Source organism: Pogoniulus pusillus, chromosome 31, assembly GCF_015220805.1.
Source record: "Pogoniulus pusillus isolate bPogPus1 chromosome 31, bPogPus1.pri, whole genome shotgun sequence".
In the NCBI taxonomy this organism is placed as follows: Eukaryota; Metazoa; Chordata; class Aves; order Piciformes; family Lybiidae; genus Pogoniulus; species Pogoniulus pusillus.
Window position 1 is genome coordinate 4625531 of NC_087294.1, and position 22230 is coordinate 4647760.

The 22230-nt window shown below is 42.3% G+C and overlaps 1 protein-coding gene across 2 annotated transcripts in view; it reads left to right on the forward strand.

Moving 5' to 3' along the window:
* Positions 1-22230, forward strand: part of SNX9 (sorting nexin 9) — a 71787-nt gene that overhangs the window by 43853 nt on the left and 5704 nt on the right. For both annotated transcript variants that reach the window (XM_064169289.1, XM_064169290.1), the window contains exons 7-15: positions 545-629; positions 1517-1642; positions 2427-2544; positions 6266-6396; positions 8897-9000; positions 11620-11723; positions 15068-15145; positions 19927-20003; positions 20867-20956. In XM_064169289.1, the coding sequence (XP_064025359.1) occupies positions 545-629; positions 1517-1642; positions 2427-2544; positions 6266-6396; positions 8897-9000; positions 11620-11723; positions 15068-15145; positions 19927-20003; positions 20867-20956 (913 nt within the window). The remainder of the gene's footprint in view (positions 1-544; positions 630-1516; positions 1643-2426; positions 2545-6265; positions 6397-8896; positions 9001-11619; positions 11724-15067; positions 15146-19926; positions 20004-20866; positions 20957-22230) is intronic.

Genomic DNA, 22230 nt, shown 5'->3' on the forward strand with positions numbered 1-22230 from the left:
TGTGAGAAGCTACTGTGTAGTAATCTTAAAACAGATGCAAGCAGAATGGAAAAGGATTATAAAGTATTGGTCTCCTTGGGCAAGTAGCTAAAATTAACAACTGGTCATGCAGAAACAATCGATTTAGCTTTTCAGTGGAAGCTTTGTCCAGTTTTGCAACTGTAACTTTTGTGTCCTTGTGGCATCTACTTGTTACGAGCCTGTTTAGTGTAACCAGCATAACTATACCTTGAGAGCATTATTTGTCTGAAGGAAGTCCTATTTTACTACTCCTGTTTCTGCAAGCAGTCAGTAGGTTGGCAGTACTTGTAGAGCTAAGTATCTTCCTAATTAGAAAGAGAACCAGCATTTACTTTTTGGAAGTCCTCTGTGTGTGTGTGCTGGAGATCACTTGCTCAAACTTTTTTGGTGTTTCAGGGTAAATTTCTTCTTAAGTAATTGACATTTATTCTTTCTACTACTTGAGCCTGCAGTGATAGGTAATAATGCATATGTCAAAGGCAGGCAAATACAGAATAAACTCATCACTTTGTTTTATTGTTAGATTTCCTGGATTTGCAAAACCTGGAATGGAGCAGTATCTCTTGGCCAAGCAGCTAGCAAAACCCAAAGAAAAAATTCCCATAATTGTAAGCTGGGGATGTGCGTGGGTTTTAGGCGTGGGTGGTGTGGTTTAGTTTGAGGCTGGAGGTTTTTGGGTTTATTGGGGGTTTTGGGTTGAGATTTGGTGGTTTGTTTGGTTTTATATGGGGCTTTTTTGTTTGGCTGTTTGGTTTGAGGCGTGGTTTTGGTTTTATGATTGTTAGTTTTGTTTTGAACCCTCCCCACCCTGCCATTTTCCTCCCATTTACTTTTAGCTTCAGGGTTGCTGTATGTATTTGGGTCAGAAGAAGCTGGCACTGCACATAGAAGTGTCCTAATAAAACTATGTACCATTTAAGGATTCTAAAGTTGCAGTAGCATCCATTTCAGATTCATACCATTGAGGGATTTTTTGGGGCCAAGTTTTAACTTCTTAACTTTAAGGGTTCTGATTTAAAAAAAACCCCAAAACTTATTTTCAGGTTTTTTAAATCTGAATCTGCATTATTTGAAAACAAACAGTTTTGAGGGGTTTGGAGGCAGAGAGAGTGTGTTACACTGTCTCTTGGTTATCCTGGAAGTTATCTAACATGTAGAAGTTACATTCATAAAGGTTTGCAGTATTCAGTCATGGTTAGGTCATGTTCTCACCTAAAAAAACCAAACTTTCCTAGATATATGCTGCTCTAGTGAAATGTGGTTGAATCAATCTCTACAATTCACCACTATTAGGGGGGGGAATTAACTCTGCAGTAAGATAAACACAACTGTGGTCAAGCATATCTGATTGCAAGAAGCCTCTTTTATTTCCTGACTAACAAGCTGTCAGTTAAATCAATGGAAACTTTCAACTCAGAAGAGAAAGTATTTGTCTCCATGTTTGCAGCTGGTACTACAAGATGTATTTAAAGATAGCACTTGCAATTTTTTACAGATTGGTGATTATGGCCCAATGTGGGTTTATCCTACCTCTACATTTGACTGCGTGGTGGCAGATCCCAAAAAAGGTTCCAAAATGTATGGTCTCAAGAGCTACATTGAATATCAGCTGACCTGCACTGTAAGTGGTTTTGAAACAGGATTTTTTTCCTTTGCAAATATTGGGTCATTTGTATAAGTAATACAGTTTGTAGTGTTGGTGGTGTATTGGCTTGGTGACAGGCTTGTAAATGGTAATTGTCCACATTTCCCCTGAAGAGTTAGTATGTTCTAGCATTGTGTCCAGTTCTGGGCCCCCAAGTTCAAGAGGGACATAGAGCTGCTTCAGAGAGTCCAGCACAGAACCACAAAGATGATTAAAGGAAGGGGACATCTCTCTTATGAGGAGAGACTGAGGGAGCTGGGGCTCTTTAGCTTGGAGAAGAGGAGGCTGAGAGGTGACTTAGCAATGTTTATAAACATGTAAAGGGTGATGGAGCCAGGCTCTGCTGGGTGATGCCCAACAACAGGACAAGGGGCAATGGGGGGAAGTTGAGGCAGAGGAAGTTTCTTGTAAACATGAGGAGGAATTTTTTCCCTGCGAGGGTGACAGAACACTGGAAGGGGCTGCCCAGGGGTGTTGTGGGGTCTCCATCTCTGGAGATATGCAAAACCTGCCTGGCCGTGTTCCTTTGTGATCTGGTCTAAGTGATCCTGCTCTGGCAGGGGGTGTTGGACTGGATGATCTTTGAAGGTCACTTCTAGCCCCTGACATCCTGTGATTTCAGGTTCTTCTGTAGTTATAGATTTAAGGATCTAAAACCATCAATTTTATTTACATTCCACATATTTACTATTCTGGTCACTCATTTTATGTTGCTATCTGTAGATGCCTCTCAAAATTCAAAGCTGTGTTTCTCTTCCAGAACACTAATCGATCTGTCAACCACAGATACAAGCACTTTGACTGGTTGTATGAGCGTCTCCTGGTTAAGTTTGGATTAGCCATTCCAATCCCTTCTCTTCCAGACAAGCAAGTAACAGGTAATTATTTTTCAGTGATGTACTCAGGAGATGGGAAATAAGGAGATTGCTTTTTACAAAGTTGGGTTATTTCTGACTTATTGTTTTTCTGGCTGTTTTAAAAGTACCAAAAAAAACCCTTCCAACCTTCCCCACCATTCAGAATTTATGATGAATTGTGATGGCCTGTTGGTAACAAAATAGGAGCACTAGGAGCATAATTTCAGAATTCAAGTTTATTTAGCTAGTCCCAGTGATGGGGAAAAAAAAGCCCCCAAAACAACCAAAAACCTCAAACAATCCAACCAACTGAAAAAACCCATAGTTACTACTGCAGAGACTGTTCAGTTATCAAAGAGTTAATACATATGCTCTGTATTTGCTGCTTGTCTGAAATTGTTTGGAGGGTGTTTTGTGTGTAATGGTTATTTCTTTGTTTTCTTTAGCACTGGAATGTTAGTGTGTTGTAGGAACTTTGGAGCAAAGCACCCAGAGGAAAGGGAATGGCCTCTGATAAACTGGCTCTTTGCTCACAAGTGAAATGTTGCAGCTGTTTCTCCTGTTGTTGGTCTACACTTGATGTAGAAGGCATCTTTAATTTGTATAACCTTTTGCTCTGGTCTGGTGGCAGTTCAGCTTGACTAAAGTGAAGTCTGTGGAAGTCTTGTGCTCCACCTTCAAAAAGTGGGATTGGACCCTTTCAATGCTCAAGAGTTTGATCATTCCAACTGAACCTGGGAGTGGCTGTGCATTTTCAGTAGTCACTGGCATCCTTTCTACAAGTGTGTGCTGGAGTGCATGTGAACAAAAGAACTGGACACCTGTATAGGAGGAAAATGCATTACTGTTGCCTACTTCCACTTGTGTGTTTTCTAGTAAGATTTTTAAACAGCCTTTAAGACAGCCAGCCAAAACCAAACATAGAAAAGCTGACATGGAGCCAACCATGAGGCTGTGGGCATCACTGAAAATGCATCAGCTCTGCTGTGTCTGAAGAAAGCTAAGCATTGATGCAGATGCTGGGATAAATGCCGAGGAGACTGAAAAGTGAGGAAGTGACTTCTTCCCTTCCCCTCCCCTTAGCCTCATGTTTAGAATTCACCAGTATTTTTGCTTAAACACATGCATGTGGAGTAAAGGAAGTCAGAAGTCCTGATCCAACAGACTCCAGTCTCTAGATTTTATTGTAAATGAGTTTTTAAACAACTCAAGAATTTGGCATTGCAGTTAACCCTTGCCTGTGGTTTTCAGTCTTCTGAGGTCTATGGGAGAAGGTAACTTGTCTCATGAAGAAAAAAAACATGCCTCTTGTCTTTGTTTTTAGAAACATTGTGGGAGATTAAAAATAAGTAGTACTTCTATTTCATTGTCTATAGAGGGCTTAATTCTGAAGACTCTAAGAGATTATTTCTGTCCACTTAGTCTTTGCAGAGTAAGACTCTGCAAATAGACAGTGCTCAGGATCATGATTAGCTGGTGGTGATATGCCTCATGATTAGGGCTTCCAAATGTTACTGTTCCTGTTGCCTTGCGTTCCTTATGCTGTGGAGATTGCAGCATAGATTAAGAGCAGAGCAAGGTATTACTGCAGGGTATATAATGTCTTTCATGGGAGTTGATTTATCCATTTTAAAAAGTAAAAAGAAAACACCAAAAGAAAACCCCAAACAAAACCAACCAAACAAAAAAACCCAAACAAAAATGCCCACAAAACTAACAAACCAACTAAATCATAGAATCATAGAATCAACTGGGTTGGAAGAGACCTCCAACATCATCCAGTCCAACCTAGCACCCAGCCCTAGCCAGTCAACTAGACCATGGCACTAAGTGCCTCATCCAGGCTTTTCTTGAACACCTCCAGGGATGGTGCCTCCACCACCTCCCTGGGCAGCCCATTCCAATGCCAATCACTCTCTCTGTGAAGAACTTCTTCCTAATATCCAGCCTAGACCTACCCTGGCACAACTTGAGACTGTGTCCCCTTGTTCTGTTGCTGGTTGTCTGGGAGAAGAGGCCACCCCCCACCTGGCTACAATGTCCCTTCAGGTAGTTGTAGACAGTAATAAGATCACCTCTGAGCCTCCTCTTCTCCAGGCTAAACAGGCCCAGCTCCCTCAACCTCTCCTCATAGGATTTGTGCTTCAGGCCCCACACCAGCTTTGTTGCCCTTCTCTGGACACCTTCCAGCACCTCAACATCTCTCTTGAATTGAGGGGCCCAGAACTGGGCCCAGGACTCAAGGTGTGGCCTGACCAGTGCTGAGTACAGGGGCAGAATAACCTCCCTTGTCCTACTGGCCAAGGATGCCATTGGCTCTCTTGGCCACCTGGGCACACTGCTGGCTCATCTTCAGCCTACTATCTATCAGTACCCCCAGGTCCCTTTCCTCCTGGCTGCTCTCCAGCCACTCTGTGCCCAGCCTGTAGTGCTGCTTGGGGTTGTTGTGGCCAAAGTGCAGAACCCTGCACTTGGCCTTGTTCAATCTCATCCCATTGGCCTCTGCCCACCCATCCAGCCTGTCCAGGTCCCTCTGCAGAGCCTTCCTATCCTCCAACAGATCAGTACCTGCTCCTAGCTTGGTGTCATCTGCAAACTTACTGATGCTGGACTCAATCCCCTCGTCCAGGTCATCAATAAATAAAAACAAAAGAAATGAAAAGCCAAACACACTAGTACAAAAAAAAAACCCCACAACAAACCAACTAAATAAAACCAAAAGAAATGAAAAGCCAAACACACTAGCACAAAAAAAAAACCAAGCCACAATAAAACAAAAATCAATACAGAGATATCAACCTGGTGGGAAGTTTCTGTTGTAGTTACTATATAGTTTGATACTATATAGTATCAAAAGAGTACTAAAGGTTTGTCATCTGCACTTCTATGGAAACCAGAAGAGTGGAGTGCTGAAGGAATCCCTCATTCCTTTGCAATGCATCCTGTTGGCTGTGTACTGCAGAAATCAGACATGCTGCACTTTTTCTTAATTGTGAGAAGATCCTTTTAAGACAATTTGTGCTAAAATCAAAAGGTTCTTGTAAGCACACACTGATGAGGCAGTGCTCATCTGAAAAAAAACAAACAACTTCTTTAGGTAGATGATGTTAAAAATCTCTTAACTACTCAAAACAGTCTGACAAGTAAGTATTCTAACTGGTTTGTACGTAGGCTGTATTGATAGCTTTTGATTGTTTTTCCCTGGGGCATGTACCTATCTAGGAACAGGCTTATGGGAGGTACTGGGTTTTTTAGTTTGCTAGTGGTGTGTGAGCAGTCCAAATGCTTAGTTAGGTAGTGCAGGCAAACCTGGAAAATAAGTCATTCTTTTTTCTCCAACATTTTTGAGCCTTGCATTGACCAGGTCTTCACTGGACTATATCAGAAAAATGACTGTGTTCTGAGTTTGTGCCTGGCTTCTCTCCTGCATCATTTGAATACCTAATTTTTCCATCTGAAAGTGTATTGATGTATTATTATTTGTATTAGGCTATCTTAGTGGTTTTTTGCTATCTTTATGCAAACAGATATTCCTGGTCAGTATCCTGAGCAGTAATCACTATACTGTGATTTAAAGTTCTTCTGATTGGGCAGCCTGGAGTTTTCTTCTTGTGAGTTTTCGGTGGTTAAATGGTGAATAAGTCACCAGATGAATTCCACGTTCTGTTTTCATTTAAAGGAAAACAAAAAGAAGCTGAGGGTGCTAGACTAGAACTAAAAATTGCTGTTCAATGTGTGCTAGGCCGCTTTGAAGAGGAGTTCATCAAGATGCGCATGGAGAGACTGCAGGCCTGGATGACAAGGATGTGTCGCCACCCTGTTGTCTCAGAAAGTGAAGTTTTCCAGCAGTTTCTCAACTTCCGAGATGAGAAGGTAGGGAATAACACAGGCTGAGTTCAGCTTTGCAGCCTTCTTCTTTGTCTGCCCTCCTGTGGGCAGTAGTGATGAGCTGAAAACTGCTGACAGATCAAAACAAGGCATAGGGTTGCTTGATGGTTTGGGAGTTATTCTCTCCCTTCCCTTCCCTTCCCTTCCCTTCCCTTCCCTTCCCTTCCCTTCCCTTCCCTTCCCTTCCCTTCCCTTCCCTTCCCTTCCCTTCCCTTCCCTTCCCTTCCCTTCCCTTCCCTTCCCTTCCCTTCCCTTCCCTTCCCTTCCCTTCCCTTCCCTTCCCTTCCCTTCCCTTCCCTTCCCTTCCCTTCCCTTCCCTTCCCTTCCCTTCCCTTCCCTTCCCTTCCCTTCCCTTCCCTTCCCTTCCCTTCCCTTCCCTTCCCTTCCCTTCCCTTCCCTTCCCTTCCCTTCCCTTCCCTTCCCTTCCCTTCCCTTCCCTTCCCTTCCCTTCCCTTCCCTTCCCTTCCCTTCCCTTCCCTTCCCTTCCCTTCCCTTCCCTTCCCTTCCCTTCCCTTCCCTTCCCTTCCCTTCCCTTCCCTCAAATTCAGCAGACTAGACTCAGCTGGAAGTTAAGGAAGCTATGCTTACAGCTTAGCACATTGTACAAGCATATATATATACATACAAATATTTACAGTTATATACAAGTTAAAAGTAATACAGAAACACACAATCCCTCCCAAAACAGTCAGACTGTGAGGAGGCTCCCAATCCAAACCTTCTCCCCTCCTCCCTCCTCTTTCTCTTCCTCCAGAGATAACCAGATCAATCCCTGTATATCTTAAGTGATAAATCTGGAGAGATCTGAGATGAGATGTCAAAAAAAAGGACAAGAAGATTAGAGGGGGGAAAAAAGATTAGGTCGAATTAAAGAGTTAAGGCAGGTGCAACCAATACAGACTGCCAGAGAGAAGGAGAAAAGTGGGAACTGAGAAGTGAGAAACGTGTGTTATATCTTGACCACTTGTTTCTCTGAGCAGAAGAATGAGTGATATAGGTCACTGTTGTTTAGGTTTTTTTCTTCTCACAGCTAAGAATTTAATTTCTCTCAGTAAAATATTCCAATTAGCCTCAAGTCAGCACAGGTTCTTTGATGTGCTGTAGACTCTTCCTACAGAGATGTGCTCTTTGGAGTAGCTTTGTTGACAATCTTGTAAGGACAGTTTGTGTTCCCCATCAGATTCTATGATCTTCTGATAACAAAATAAGAAGGAAAACTGCTGCTTTCTCTTCAAAATGATCATATTTCTAAATAGACATAGATCTTCATGAAAAATATCCTTGGAGTTTTTTAAGACCAGACTGGATAAAGCCCTGAGTAAGCATATTTGAGTAGGTTGGACTACATACCTCCTGAAGTCACTTTCAACCAGAATTATTCTGAGATGCTGTAAGTAGAGGCTGAATAACAGAGCAGCAGTCGCATAGTAAGCAGCAGTTTGAGTGCTACTGGGTGGGCAGTAAGCTGTCCAGTACTACTCTTTGGATGGCCAGTAGACAGTTGTATGGGTGTGCTAGGTTGTCAGCAGTTCTTCATGTGTAACTCAGGGACAGACATAAACAGACCAGATGTTGTAATACATGTGACATTTTCAACCATTTCATCTAATCCCACTAAAATTTGAGTATGGCAATTGCACAATAGTCTCATGATCTTCTTGAGCAGCCTCTGATTTCAGCTGTTTCTGCACATGTGATAGTGCTGATTAGAATTGCTCTTGCATTGTATTTCAGAAAGACACAAGAAGGGTCTGTTGGCCCCAGAACCTAGAAAAGAAGGTGCACCAAGAGAAAAGGGGTAAACCCTTGGCCCCACTGAAACTATTACTGAAAAAGCTGTGTTTATGAGTGATCTGCTGGTTAACTTGTAAACATTTCATTCACTGCTTAAGTACATGCCCTTGTACACCTCAGTGGTCCAAGTTTGTGTGTTGTGGTGGTTTGGGTGTTTCCCCCACACTTTGGAAATCACCCAGACTAGACTCAGCTGGCTCTAGAAACTGAATGAAGCTTATATTTACAGCTTAGCTCAATATGCAAGCAGATATTTACAGTATATAGAGTTATAGACAGACATAGACAAGGGAAAAGGTAATACAGAAACACAACAGCCCTCCCAGAAACCTGAGTCCCCAGGAGGGGCTCCCAACCACCCTTCCACCTTCTCCCACCCCTCTCAACCTTACCCCAGACCCAGGGAAGAATGGAGGTTCAGCCAGGGGGTTAGGAAGGAAAGTGGATTAATCAGAGAGATGGCAGAGAGGCTAAAGAGAGAAATACAGCTCAGAACTCCCAAGCAGAAAGAAGTGCAACTCCCTTATCTATGTTTGGATTCTTGTTCTCATACCTCTCAGCGAGCCTATGAGTGAAGCAGACATCACCCTGTTTCCCTTTGACAGCCTGTGATCTAGTTCTTCTCACCAAAACATTCTAGCCTGCTTCAAACTAGCATGGTTGTTCTTTTGTTCTGCCTCCCCCCATCAAGGAATGGAAAACTGGAAAGCGGAAGGCAGAAAAAGACGAAACTGTAGGAGTCCTGATCTTTTCTACAATGGAACCAGAAGCTCCTGACTTGGACATGGTAGAAATGTAAGGTGTTTTCTTTTTGTGTGGATACTATACATCTGGTTACACAACAGGTGCTGAGCTAATGTGGAGTAGCAAAAATGTACGTGCATTCATGGATTTGAAGTATTCACAAAGGCAGAGAGGAAATACTGCTTGGATAGCAGTTTCTAATATCAACTCCTCCAGATTTTGGAGGAACTCCACATGAGGTCTGTGGCTTCAGTGGTGCAATACTGTTCCTGGAAAGGTTTCTGCAAAACTGGTTGACATGATAAAGTATTGGCAGATCCTGTGGAGGTTTATATTGCTATGGGAGTATATTTCAATCTTTAATCTTTCAAAGGTGAGCAGTTCCAAAGTATGCCAGACTTACAGGTAGCTTAGGATAGCTGTAAGTGGACCATTGTGATGGTTTGGGTGTTCCCTGCCCCCCCACACTTTAGAAATCACCCAGACTAGTTTCAGCCAGCTCTGGGAATATAAATGAAGCTATTTATTTACAGCTAGCACAATATACAAGCAGATATTTACAGTATATACAGAAATATACAAAAATAGACAAGGGAAAAGGTAATACAGAAACACAACAGCCCTCCCAGAAACCTGAGTCCCCAGGAGGGGCTCTCAACCACCCCTGCACCTCCTCCTGCCCCTCTCAACCTTACCCCAGTCCTAAGGAAGAATGGAGGTTCAGCCAAGAGGTTAAGAAGCAAAGGTGAGTGGCAGATGAGGTTAGGGAGATGCAGCTCAGTCAAAGCCCAGCCCGAGAGCGAAGTCAAAATGGCAAGAGTGTTATCTAATGTTTGTTTACTTCTTGTTCAGCAAGACTCTGAGGGAAGCAGACATCACCATTGTTTTCCTTTCACAGCCTATGGTCTAGTTCTTTTTCACCAAAACATTCTAGCCTGCTTCAAACTAGCACAACCATTAAGGAAAAACAGTGTTTCTGTGAAATACCTGTACATGATGTGCACTCAGTATGAGTCTAGCTGGCATACATGGGAAACTATTAAAGGTGACAACTGACAAATTATGAGTTTGCATTTAAAATGATTTACTGCAGTTCTGAGTTACCCTTCTGGAAGTGAAAATGGATCTATATTATATATGTGTATGTTATGTATACATACACTGTGAGGTGTAGTTCTTTTGATGGTAGACCTTTGGGTTTCATAGAGTGAAAGACTGGAGTTATGCTGTAGCCTTTCTTTCACTCCATCAAGTATGTTTTTCTCAGAAGGTAGTGTGCTTTATGTGCTTTCCAGGCTGATGTGGAACATAAAAACTGTGGGATAATGTTTCATGTGAATAAATGGTTAAGATAGAGGTGCTTATAGTAGCAAGGCAGTGGTGTACCTACACCTGGAAACATCCCAGTATAGGCTTTGTCCAAGTGGTGCAGTGCATATTAAGATATATACAATGCCTGTGGCAGCAGTTCTGTACTAGTAAAAAGGATGAATATTTTTAGGTCACTTCAAACACGAAGTTTTCAAACTGTATTTACTTTTAAGTGGTGTATGGAAAATTAATATGGTTTGACACTGGGAAAATGGGAATAAAACAAAGGCCTAGTTTCTGTTTCTGTGTGGGTAACTCCTTGGGTAGGATTTCTAGCTGAGGAAAGAGGTTCCAGGGAGAAAGTGGAAGCCTCTAGGCAATTGAGCCACAGCCAGAACTTCTGCCTCACCTCTGGGGAGTCACTGAAAGTAGCCTTGCTGTGAGAGTTGTTTCATAGAATCATAGAATGGTTTAGGTTGGAAGGGACCTCCAAGATCATCTAGTTCCAACCCCCTACCATAGGCAGGGACACCTCCCACTAGAACAGGTCACTCATACAGGCACTGTCTGAAACCATTTGTAAAATCTGATAGTTTGAATAATTCTCATTGAAAATTCATTCCTATGGTTTACAGAACTCTGCTCTTTCTGCAGTGCTCTTTTACTGGCAAGCTTTGGTAACTGCATACAGATGTGCTTAAAGAGAGGTAAAAAGGCACATGGGAATTTGGAATTCTGAGTATCACTGATTCTTTTTCTCTCTAATACAACAGAACTCCACAGTACTGTCAGTATAATGTCAAATGACCCATACCTGTTTCCCTAAAAGAACTGCTGTATTAGTTTTTATTCACCTATTTTAGACTTCTGGAACAATTCTTTTCTTTTATACTTGTTCATTGTTGTATCAATTTTGCTACTTTTGTTACTCTCCCATTTCCTGTCAGTGTGAAGTTGTTCTATTTGTGTTAAGTGCTCTAAGGGATGCATTTTCCTCATATGAGTATTTGCTGTTCTGTTGTTATTTGATCTCATCGAGGCTATTTAGCTAATAGCTTTTTTTGCAAGGTAATTAACTAATTAACTGTAGTCAGAATGATAGTCAAGTACCACATAATAGGGGGGGGGGGGGGGGGGGGGGAACAGTGAGAAGTGCCTGTATCTAAAGGAGGAAATTCCAACTTAGTGGAATGACAAAGGTTCCAAGGAATGAATTTATTTCTGTGTCCCTCTTTGTTGGTTTTGAGTTTTGTTTGTTTAAATCTCGTTGATGCTACTGAACATTTCAGTATTGTGTTTAAGTTAGTGTAATGAATCTGTTAACCTGCTTTTTGTCTTTGCTTTGTCCAAATGCCACAGAGAACAGAAATGTGATGCAGTGGGTAGGTTCACCAAAGCAATGGATGATGGAGTTAGAGAGCTGCTCACAGTTGGCCAAGAGCACTGGAAAAGGTGTACAGGGCGTAAGTGTCCCTTCTGAACTCAGCAGTCATTTCTGTCTTAACTTTTCTCTGTGGTTGTTGGGGGGGGGGTTGTAACTATTTTCTGTTTCTGTAGTTCAAGGCACATCTTAGAACTCAAGGGAATAATGAGAACTATAAGGAATTCTGCCTCCTTTCAGTGTCTGAGAACATAAATTGTGCGAGTTCTTTGTGCATTTGTTGGGTTTTGGGGACCTTTTGGGTTTTGTTCTTCTTGTCATAACAGAAATACCCAGTCCCTGCCATAGGGTTAAAAATACTACATAATTTTAGTAATCAATTTAAAGCCCTCATTGGACCTGGTCTCATCTATTTGTCAGTTATCTATATTTGAAATGAGAAATGACTGCATTTTGTTAACCCCTTACTTAGGATTCTTGCATGCCAGGAGGAGTGATTTAAAGATGAAAATAATCTTTTAAAAAAGAAAAAACAACTTGATTCTAACTTAATCTTTAGACCACTTCTTTTTCTCCTATCTTGTCTCTTCCTTCCCACAGATATTTAGGGTTGCAGAACTTCACACCAAGTCTCTATGACTCTGCCTGGGCTCTAATTTCCTAGTCCACAGCAGTGTTCAGTGTTTGTGGCCACCACAAGGCAGCTATTGAAAGGAAGCAGGTACTACAGCTGAGGATCATAACAAGAAACACTTCAGGGCAGGCTGTAGTGTCTGGCAACCAAAGACCTACCACATAAATCTCCTCAAACCTCTTCCACTTTTTTTCTTCCCTTTGTTATTTTTTGTTATCCCTTTTTTAACTTCTGCCAAAAAAGCATTGTCCCCTGACACAGGAGTCAGTACATCTCCTGAGTTATCTCTTTGCTGCTTTCCAGTCTAACACTGCAGTCAAAGTACCTGGGGCCCATTCTCTCCTGGTAGTGATTATATTAGAATTTAGTGTCTCTTGGATGTGAACTTAAAATTGCTTACACTTTGCCACTTTTGCCTTCCTTCTACACATCACTGACCCTCCAGCTAGTCACAAAGAGTCTAACCCAGGACCCAAGTCTAACACTGTATGTATCTCACTTCACAAGGAGATGGTACTGAGGGGAAAACAGGGGTAGAGGAAGGAATAGGGCGCCTCAGATAAGACCAGAACAATGGCATTGCTTTGCAGTTACAGAAGCAGTGATCAAAACCACCATAGTTAAGGGCTGTGACTTGTGCTTTACAGCAGAAATTCAATGTTTTGTTCACTGCTAAAACCTCCCTAACCATACAACTTCAGTGCTTCAGGTATGGAATGACTCTTGTAATACAACTATTACTTAGCATGAACACAGTAACTCACTGATGATTGTGTTAAAAGATATTAACCTGTAACCTCCCAGATACTCTGACTAGAAAAAGGAAACTGGTAAATTGGGACATTCAAAGCTCCATTTAAACTCCCTGTCAGCTCTAGTCTCAGCTCCTCACTGGAAGTGTCCAGAGCCATAGTGCCATGCATTCAATTCTATGATATTTTAAGTGACTGACAGTGGAAATGTCTTTAAAACTGAAGTGAAAAAACCCCACCCCACCATATGTTCTTCACTGAAGTTTCCACTGAGGGTTCAGTAACAAGTTAATAACAGGTAACAGAACTCCAGTACTCTGGATGGTACCTATAGTATATACAAAATGCCAGTTCTCATTAAAAAAATAACTTCTGGGCTAGAACTTGATCAACAAAATTATCCAGTTTAAGATGTTTGTAGTTTTGGGTTTGTGGTGTGTTTTTGCCACACAAAGGGATTCCTGTGTGAAAATCTTAGGATCCCAGGATGTTAGGGGATGGAAGGGAGCCGAAGAGATCATTGAGTCCAACCCCCCTGCTGGAGAAGGACAATCCTATCTAACACAGATCACAGAGGAACACATCCAGACAGGCCTTGGAAGGCTCCAGAGAAGGAGACTCCACAACCTCCCTGGGAAGCCTGTTCCAGTGCTCTGTGACCCTTACAGGAAAGAAGTTCCCCCTTGTGTTGAGGCGGAACCTCTTTTGCTGCAACTCACACCCATTGCTCCTTGTCCTATCCCAGGGAGCAGTGAGCAGAGCCTGTCCCCACCTCCTGGCAGCCTTCAGATACTTATAAACATTTATCAAGTCTCCTCTCAGTCTTCTTTTCTCCAGACTAAACAGCCCCAGGGCCCTCAGCCTCTCCTCATAAGGCATGGTCTCCTGTCCCCTCATCATCCTTGTAGCCCTCTGCTGAACTCTCTCCAGCAGATCCCTGTCCCTCTTAAACTGGGGAGCCCAAAACTGAACACAGTATTCAAGAAGAGGTCTCAGCAGGGCAGAGTAGAGGGGGAGGAGAACCTCCCTTGATCTGCTGGACACACTGCTCCTAATACACCCCAGGCTCCCATTGGCCTTCTTGGCCACAAGGGCACATTGCTGTGCCATGGGGAACTTGTTAGCCACCAGCACCCCCAGGTCCCTCTCCACAGGACTGCTTTCCAGCAGATCACCTCCCAGCCTGTAGATCAGAGTGAGATGCTAGAACAACAGAAGAACGTGTTCTTTACCTGGCCAGTCTACTCTCTGAGTACAAATATTTGAAAATATAAAGCACATTGGTTTGGTTTTTTTTCTGCTAGTTTTAGGGTAGCTTATAAAAATAAGTTTTGCTTTTCAGATTGCTTTTTAGGCCTCTGGGGTGGTGGTATTTGAAATGTTAGTAACTAATGCACTCATAAATCTCAGCTTATTGACTTCATGGTGAGGAAGCAATTTATCCATACAAGTGATGATAAACCTCAGTTCTATTATTCAGATACTAGCATCAGTTTTTATTCTTAGATAATCTTGGTTTCTAGTGCCTTCAAATATAAAAGCCATGATTTGAGGAGAGTTTAGATGGTATAGGTCTGTGTAATAATCTTCTCTCTTAAAGTCTTAATGAGATCTGTTCTCTGTATACAGCAGCACTTCTCCCTGCTCCAGGGAGGTAGTCTGCTTATGAGGGGAAGGAAAAACAGTAATCTGTATGCCTAGGAGGAATAAGTTTGGGGTCCAGTGAGTGGGGCTTTTTGCTGTTTTTTTGTGAGGTGGGGTTTTTTAACTTTGTTTTGTTTTTATAGCAGTCACAGACTGTTTCCCCAACTGTTTGTGGCTTTCAAGAATCCAAGTTGCAGTTGCTTTTTTCAGGTTTGGAAAGTAGGTATCAGGGGAGGGGGTAAGAATGCAATTACTTCACTGGAGGAAATGCAAAACCTAGTTGGCTTTGACATCTACTTCTGCCAAGTTCTGGAAATGCAGCAGATGTAGTTTCACTTACCCTTGTAGGTTTTTGCTTCCATTTCCTCCTTTTCCCAATCCTTTTTGCACTTTCAGCACTACCCAAGGAATACCAGAAGATTGGAAAAGCATTGCAGAGCCTGGCGCTGGTCTTCAGCACTAGTGGATACCAAGGTACTTCTATAGCTCCATTTCTGCTGTACTTAACAGAAAGGTGTTTTAGCTACATTGTGCTGTGGTGTTTGGCTTTGATTTCAAACCTCTTAATGCTTTCCTCTTTGAACTGTTAAACATGATACTTAACATTAATTTTCCCTGTGTACATGGTGGGGGAAGTTGTATTCCAGTCTGCAGTTTGGTTTTCTCTCACTCTCTAATAACCTGGTGGCAGAGGAGGTTAGCTTGATGTCACTGGCATATAGTCTTGTCACTGACCTGACTGACAACATGCTGTAGCTGCTTCTTCTGATAACAAACAAACGAGGAGAAAATGTGGCCTTGAAACCACTCTGTTGCAGAACTGTTGTGTGACTTACTAGGATGAAGGAAGTTATTCTTCCCCTGTACTCAGCACTGGTCAGGCCACACCTTGAGTACTGTGTCCAGTTCTGGGCTCCTCAATTCAGGAGAGATGTTGAGATGCTGGAAGGTGTCCAGAGAAGGGCAACAAAGCTGGTGAGGGGCCTGGAACACAAACCCTATGAGGAGAGGCTGAGGGAGCTGGGGGTGTTTAGCCTGGAGGAGGCTCGGGGGGGACCTCATTGCTGTCTACAACTACCTGAAGGGAGGTTGTAAGCAGGTGGGGGTTGGTCTCTTCTCCCAGGCAACCAGCAATAGAACAAGGGGACACAGTCTCACGTTGTGCCAGGGTAGGTATAGGCTGGATGTTAGGAGGAAGTTGGTGCCAGAGAGAGTGATTGGCATTGGAATGGGCTGCCCAGGGAGGTAGTGGAGTCACCGTCCCTGGAGGTGTTCAAGCAAAGCCTGGCTGAGGCACTTAGTGCCATGGTCTGGTTGACTGGATAGGGCTGGGTGATAGGTTGGACTGGATGATGTTGGAGGTCTCTTCCAACTTGGCTGATTCTATGAAACATCAGCTCCACATGAGAATGGAAAACTTAATGCAACGTTTTTGTAAACAATCATGTGGGCTGGAGGGTTTCCTACTGTAGCCTTTTTTCACCTTTCCTACTCTTTTAATAGATAAATAACTTAATAAATAGAGCCTGTCATGTTAATTAAGAAATTTGTGGGAGGATAAAGGACATTAATTGCTTAAATGTAGTCTGTAGGACTAACTTAAAAATCTGTTCTGATGTGTTAAGTTCTGCTGATGTTTTCAAGGTAACTGGAAGATAGTTTTTCATATCCCAGAGAGAACTTACTGAGCCCACTTTCTGTGGGATTCTCTTGTCAAATTTTGGGTGGGGTTGAATTTTTTTTTCCCTGGTCTTAATAGCAAAATGTCACTGTTGGAAAGCCCTTAAGTGTTACAACATAGAAGCTTCCTGATAACTTTTCCATCTCACAGTATCACAGTATTTTCAGCGTTGGAAGAGACCTCAAGTCCAACCCTTTACCACAGAGCTCAAGGCTAGACCATGGCACCAAGTGCCACATCCAATCCTGCCTTGAATAGCTCCAGGGATGGCGACTCCACCACCTCCCTGGGCAGCCTGATCTGTCATGGAAGATACATGAACTGGCTTGCCCAGGCGTGGCCCCATGGCACAGATATCCAGCTACTTGTAGCTGACTTCTGACATACTGAATACACTGATAGTTGCTTCATTTGCACAGTTAGATTGGGGTATATCTACTGCTCCTACCTCTTTGATCAGTGCTGCCAGCTTGCTCTGCAAAGCTGTGCTTTGTGTGGTGAATGTCTAGTGCCTTCTCTTCTGATTTACAGCCCAAAATGGTTACTCAAGCTCTTTTTCTTAATGGTGCAGGATTAATTGCTTGCCAAAACCAGTGCACGTTAGGAATCTGTCCCCAGTATTTGCAGAAGCAAGGGTGCCATGCTGAGAGATTTTCATTGAACTTGGCCACAGGCCTCTCCACTGTCCAATCAGTTTCAAAAACACATGCTTTGAAAGTGTGATCCCTGTCCAGAAATGCACATTGGAGAGAGTTCCAGAATGCACCTGGGAGTGTCTTGCAGCTTGGCACTGCATGTCCTGTGTCATTGATGCTCTTAGGTAAAGACAGCATGGCTTCCTTTCTGCAGTACCAGAGCTGTGCAAACAGGAATGGCTGTGGAATGCCATTCACCCATGGTAAGATCTCCTAATCCTACATCACCCCTCAGGAATTTTGTTAGGCAGTTACATGCAAGTTTTACTACCCTGCCAGCTAGCGACAGGCACATCTTGCCTTCCTAGCTGCTTTTGTGCAGAACATTATCAGTCTGAGGTATACTTGTCAAGTACAAGCTTGTCCCTAGTAAAGCAAACTTCTTCCTACTCCTGAATGCTGTTAAAACATACCTTGGAACAAAACAAAACCACTTATTGACACATAGAAAAGATGAACATCTGCCTGGCAGTGTATTCTGTGATTCACCATGCTTAGTGTATTCCCTCAGAGGTGTGATAATCACTGCCATTTACCAAGTAGCTGAACTGCTGAGAGATGCTTTACTAACATGTCCAAAAGATTCCTCACTGGTTTTCAGTTTCCTTCATCTCCTTATGGCAGTATGCAGGCCTACAAAGTAGTATCAGTTCTTCTCATGGTTGGGTTAAGGTATCTCTAGAATATGACTGCCCATTTATCTGGTGTTCTTACGGCTACCTTCAGTCTGAGTTCAAGCCCTCTCAGTTTCTCTAACTGGAAAAGAGATTGCATGAGAAAAGGGTGCAGCATGAGGAGCTGCAGATGTGTGCCTGTGCAGTCAGGAACTGCTGTGTGGAACATCTTTCAAATATACTACTCCTGAGCCCTGCTTTTGGAGAAGTGTGAATGTCTCTGCTAGTAGAATCTATTCATGGACCCTGTGCCTTCTATATGCTAGCTTTGTGCCCTTCAGCCCCCAGATCAAAGAGGATTAATGTTGGAGAGATTTGTCTAGATTCTTTGAACCTCGAATTTATGAAGGTCCTTTGAGTTTCAGACAAAAGGGGAGGATTTAATTTCTAATGAAATAGACAAACTCTTTTTTTCTCTAACAGGAGAAAGTCATCATTATATGGCATTCTGAAATAAACAGTAACACCTAGATCAACCAGGCTTCTGACTCTCATTAGAGCCAAACCATGTTTTGTCCCAAAATCTTGGAGTCAGTTGCCTAAGCAGCAGTTATTTCTGAGCAGACATGAGGAATTCTGAAGTAATGAAGTTATTTAAGTGCACCTCAAGTAATGAAATTAATCTCCCTGAAACGTATTGTTTTACAACAAAGTGAGGATATCCTCTGAATTAACAAGGGGACACAGTCTCAAGTTGTGCTGGGGGAAGTATAGGCTGGATGTTAGGAGGAAGTTCTTCCCAGAGAGAGTGATTGGCATTGGAATGGGCTGCCCAGGGAGGTGGTGGAGTCACCGTCCCTGGAGGTGTTCAAGAAAAGCCTGGATGAGACACTTGGTGCCACGGTCTAGATGACTGGATAGGGCTGGGGGATAGGTGGGACTGGATGATCTTGGAGGTCTCTTCCAACCTGGTTGATTCTATGATTCTATGAATTATGTGAGATCATAGATCTCACAATGGGGTTTCATGATCAGTGGCTTTCTTCAAAGGCTTTGCTTTTATAACACCAATCTAATGGAAGTAAAAATAAACCTTGTTCCCTTTAGGACATGCTAAATCTCTTTAACATTAAGAGATGTTTACAACATACTCTGTATGTTAAAGAAGATAGTTCAAAGTTCAAATTAATCATTAATAAGGTCAATGCTTGGTGATCTTTTTTCAGTAGCCTCACTGATTAATGTCTATGGAGTAAAACCAAAACGTTGGTAAAAGACTCAAGTGTTGCCTAAGACCAAGACTTGCCTGAAAGGATGAGGAAGAAAGTGGTTTTTTTCTTAAGCTAAAATCCAGTATCTGCAAATTACACCTTCCCCTTTCTCTACCTCAATTTGCTCTCTGTACTGCATGCTTTGGACAAGCTAAGGAGGATGGAAAAAAAACCTGTGGTGTTTTGGGAAGGTCAAGTGGCATGAGAGAACAAGAAAAATGTAAGGCTTATTTCCCTCTTTGTCCCACGTAGCCATGTCCTGATGGTAATGCAGTATTACAAGTGCTTGTGGTGATGTCTGTGTGAGTGTAGGCTGTGGGGCCCTTTCATCTCTTTCATATGGTGATGAAAGTTAGAAGCTGGCTCTCAAAAGCAGTGATTCCTACAAAGCTTGAAAAGATTGACTCTTTAAAGGGTCAGAAATCTTACTGGCATGGAAAAACGTTCCTTTGGCTTCCTTCGGCTTCTCTGACCTTCTACAGTTGTGGTCCAGAAGCTGAGGACTAGCATTGCAGCTCCACAGGGCATGGTGCTTCTTAGGTATGAAAGTAATTTATTAAACATCAGGACAGCAGGTGCCCTTTCAGCTTTGTTGGTTTATCTTCTAGTGTCACTCTTCTCATTTCCCTCCCCTCCCATTCGGGCAGAATTCTGTTTCTCCATGTAGTGGAATAGCTGTATATTTAAAGTGCACAGCATTGTGAAATGTGGAAGTGAAGAGAGCTAGTACTGTTAGAAGAGTGTTTGCATGGTCCCTCTTAGCACTCTTTGTTGATAGGATCTTCAGACTTTTCATTCTGCAATGGCACAAGAATGAATATCTCTCTAACGTCTTTATTAGTGCTGGTGACAAAGTGCTGACTAGGCATTTATTACTGTAAAATAAGCTATTTCAGAGATTTGCCTGGAGTCGAGGCAGATTTCTTACTGTAATTGGCTTACTGCAATTTGTACAGCAGTTTGATGTAATTTGCAATGTGATGCTTTCTTTTAGGAGAGTCTGATCTCAATGGAGCAATAACAGAAGCAGGAAAAACCTATGAGGAAATTGCCACTCTTGTAGCAGATCAGGTAGGAGTATTGTGAGTGGATGGGTGTAGTGTGTACAAACATCACTAACTTGGATCACTGCTTCTGACTTTATGTTTTAACAGGAAAGAAGAATGCCAGCTAACTGCAGACCAGTTAAATGAAATTACTATTAATGCTTTTCAATGCCTATTCATCTTTTATACTGTCAGCTGAGGGGGAATGTGATGGGAGAGTATTTCACTTGGATCAACAAAGCTCACATTTTGGCTTCTGAAACACTAAAATGATTGCTTCCTCTTTATTTTCTGACATTAGTGAGCTGTCTTCATTACTGATACAAAAGAATGGCTACAAGATCCAGATCTTGCTGCATTTCATTGTCTTGACATATATAAATGCCCACTTCAGTGAAGACTTAGCTTAAATAAATTGACTGGTGTCAGTATTCAAGTCATTAATTGATGTTTAGTATATTAAGCTTAAAGTCCCCAAAATGCAAATCCTCCTGATAGCAAGGTTAAGTCTGGAAGCTCTCAAAAGAGCTTTCCAAGCCAGCAACTAAGGACATGCATATACATATCTGTATGTGTGATGACATTGTTCTAATAACTCCTTTCCAGTGAAAATTTCAGACAAAGCCCCTCCCTCAAGCTGGTGTAGAGGGAAACGAAGAACAGAGGCATTTGCTCACTGATGTTCAGTTCCTAACTCCAAAGAGCTTATGTTTTAATAATGACTTGTTTAGGTATTGATAGCTTGCAACAGACAAGATTTTGGTTTGTGAGCTGTGGGTTGTGTTTTTTCTATTTCTTCCCCCCAGCCTTTTTTGACGTAACAGCTGCTTTTCTGCACTGGGAATATGCCACAGATACTTTGACTAATGCTTACACTTTGTTTATTAGCCAAAGAAAGATCTTCACTTTTTGATGGAAACCAATCATGAATATAAGGGATTTCTTGGTTGCTTCCCTGACATCATAGGAGCTCATAAGGTAGGTGAGGGGCATTTATTATTTCTGGGAGAAGGGAGAGCAGCTATTGGGCAGTAGGGAAGTGCTGTTATGGTACACCACATTTGTCCAGCAGCATCACCCTCTGGTTTCAGAGACACTGAAGGTTTCTATCAAAATGGTGTTTTAATTTTAAAATAAAAACCACTTAGAGAGGAGGGAAGTTAGAACTTGGTTCAAGATTTAAGCCTACCATAACTTTCTGCTGTAGCAGAGCACGAGAAGCTTCATGATTTTCTTCAGGTTAACTTCATGTCCCAGCATGGTGAATAGCAGTAGTGTACATTAGTGCTATTTAAATCTTATGTGGGAAGTGATACTAAAACAATGCTAATTTATTGGAGAATTATGAGGAGCAACTGAAGGAGCTGGGGCTGTTTAGTTTGCAAAAGTGGCTGAAGGGAGACCTTATGGCTGTCTACAGATATCTGAAAGGATGTTGTGGAGAGGTTGGTGCTGGTCTGTTCTCACAGGTAACTAGTGATAAAACAAGAGGGAATGGCCTCAAGCTGTGACTGGGTAGGTTTAGACTGGTCATTAAGAAACATTTTTTCACAGAGTGATCAGGCATTGGAATGGGAGGTGGTTGAGTCACCAACCACGGAGGTGTTTAAAAGTAATTTTGCTGTGGTTTAGAGTGAACTTTGTAGAGTAGGGATATTGGTTGGATTTGGTGATCCTGAGTCTTTTCCAACCAGAATGTTTCTGTGATTGTGTAATATTGTAGGAAAAAATGTATATGCTGCCATGGCTAGCTTACTGATGTGTGATAAATCATCTTCACTGCCTTAGACATTTCTTTAATACTAAAAAATAGAGAATAGGGCTACCTTCTCTGGAGGGAAAAAAAAACCACAGCCAAATGCCAGCAACAACCCCCCCTCTTTATTCTCTGTCATTTAAAAAGCCATCAAATAATAATACAACAAATTTTTGCTGTTGTATGTAGTTTTGGATATCACAGAATTAACCAGGTTGGAAAAGACCTCTAGGATCATTGGGCTCAACCTATCACATAACCCTTCTAATTAAATAAGCCATGGCACTAAGTGCCTCACCCAGCCTCCTTCTAGACACCTCCAGGGATGGTGACTCCACCACCTATCCTGCCTTTTTTTTCCCCTAGTTTTCCTTGTGTTCATGTGCCTGCTGGAAACTGAAAACTGAAGTATTAAATAAGTACACAAGTGGTGGTTTGTTTGTTTTAGCCTCTTGAAGTGTTAAAAGTATGAAACAAGAACGTAGTTCTGAAAGCA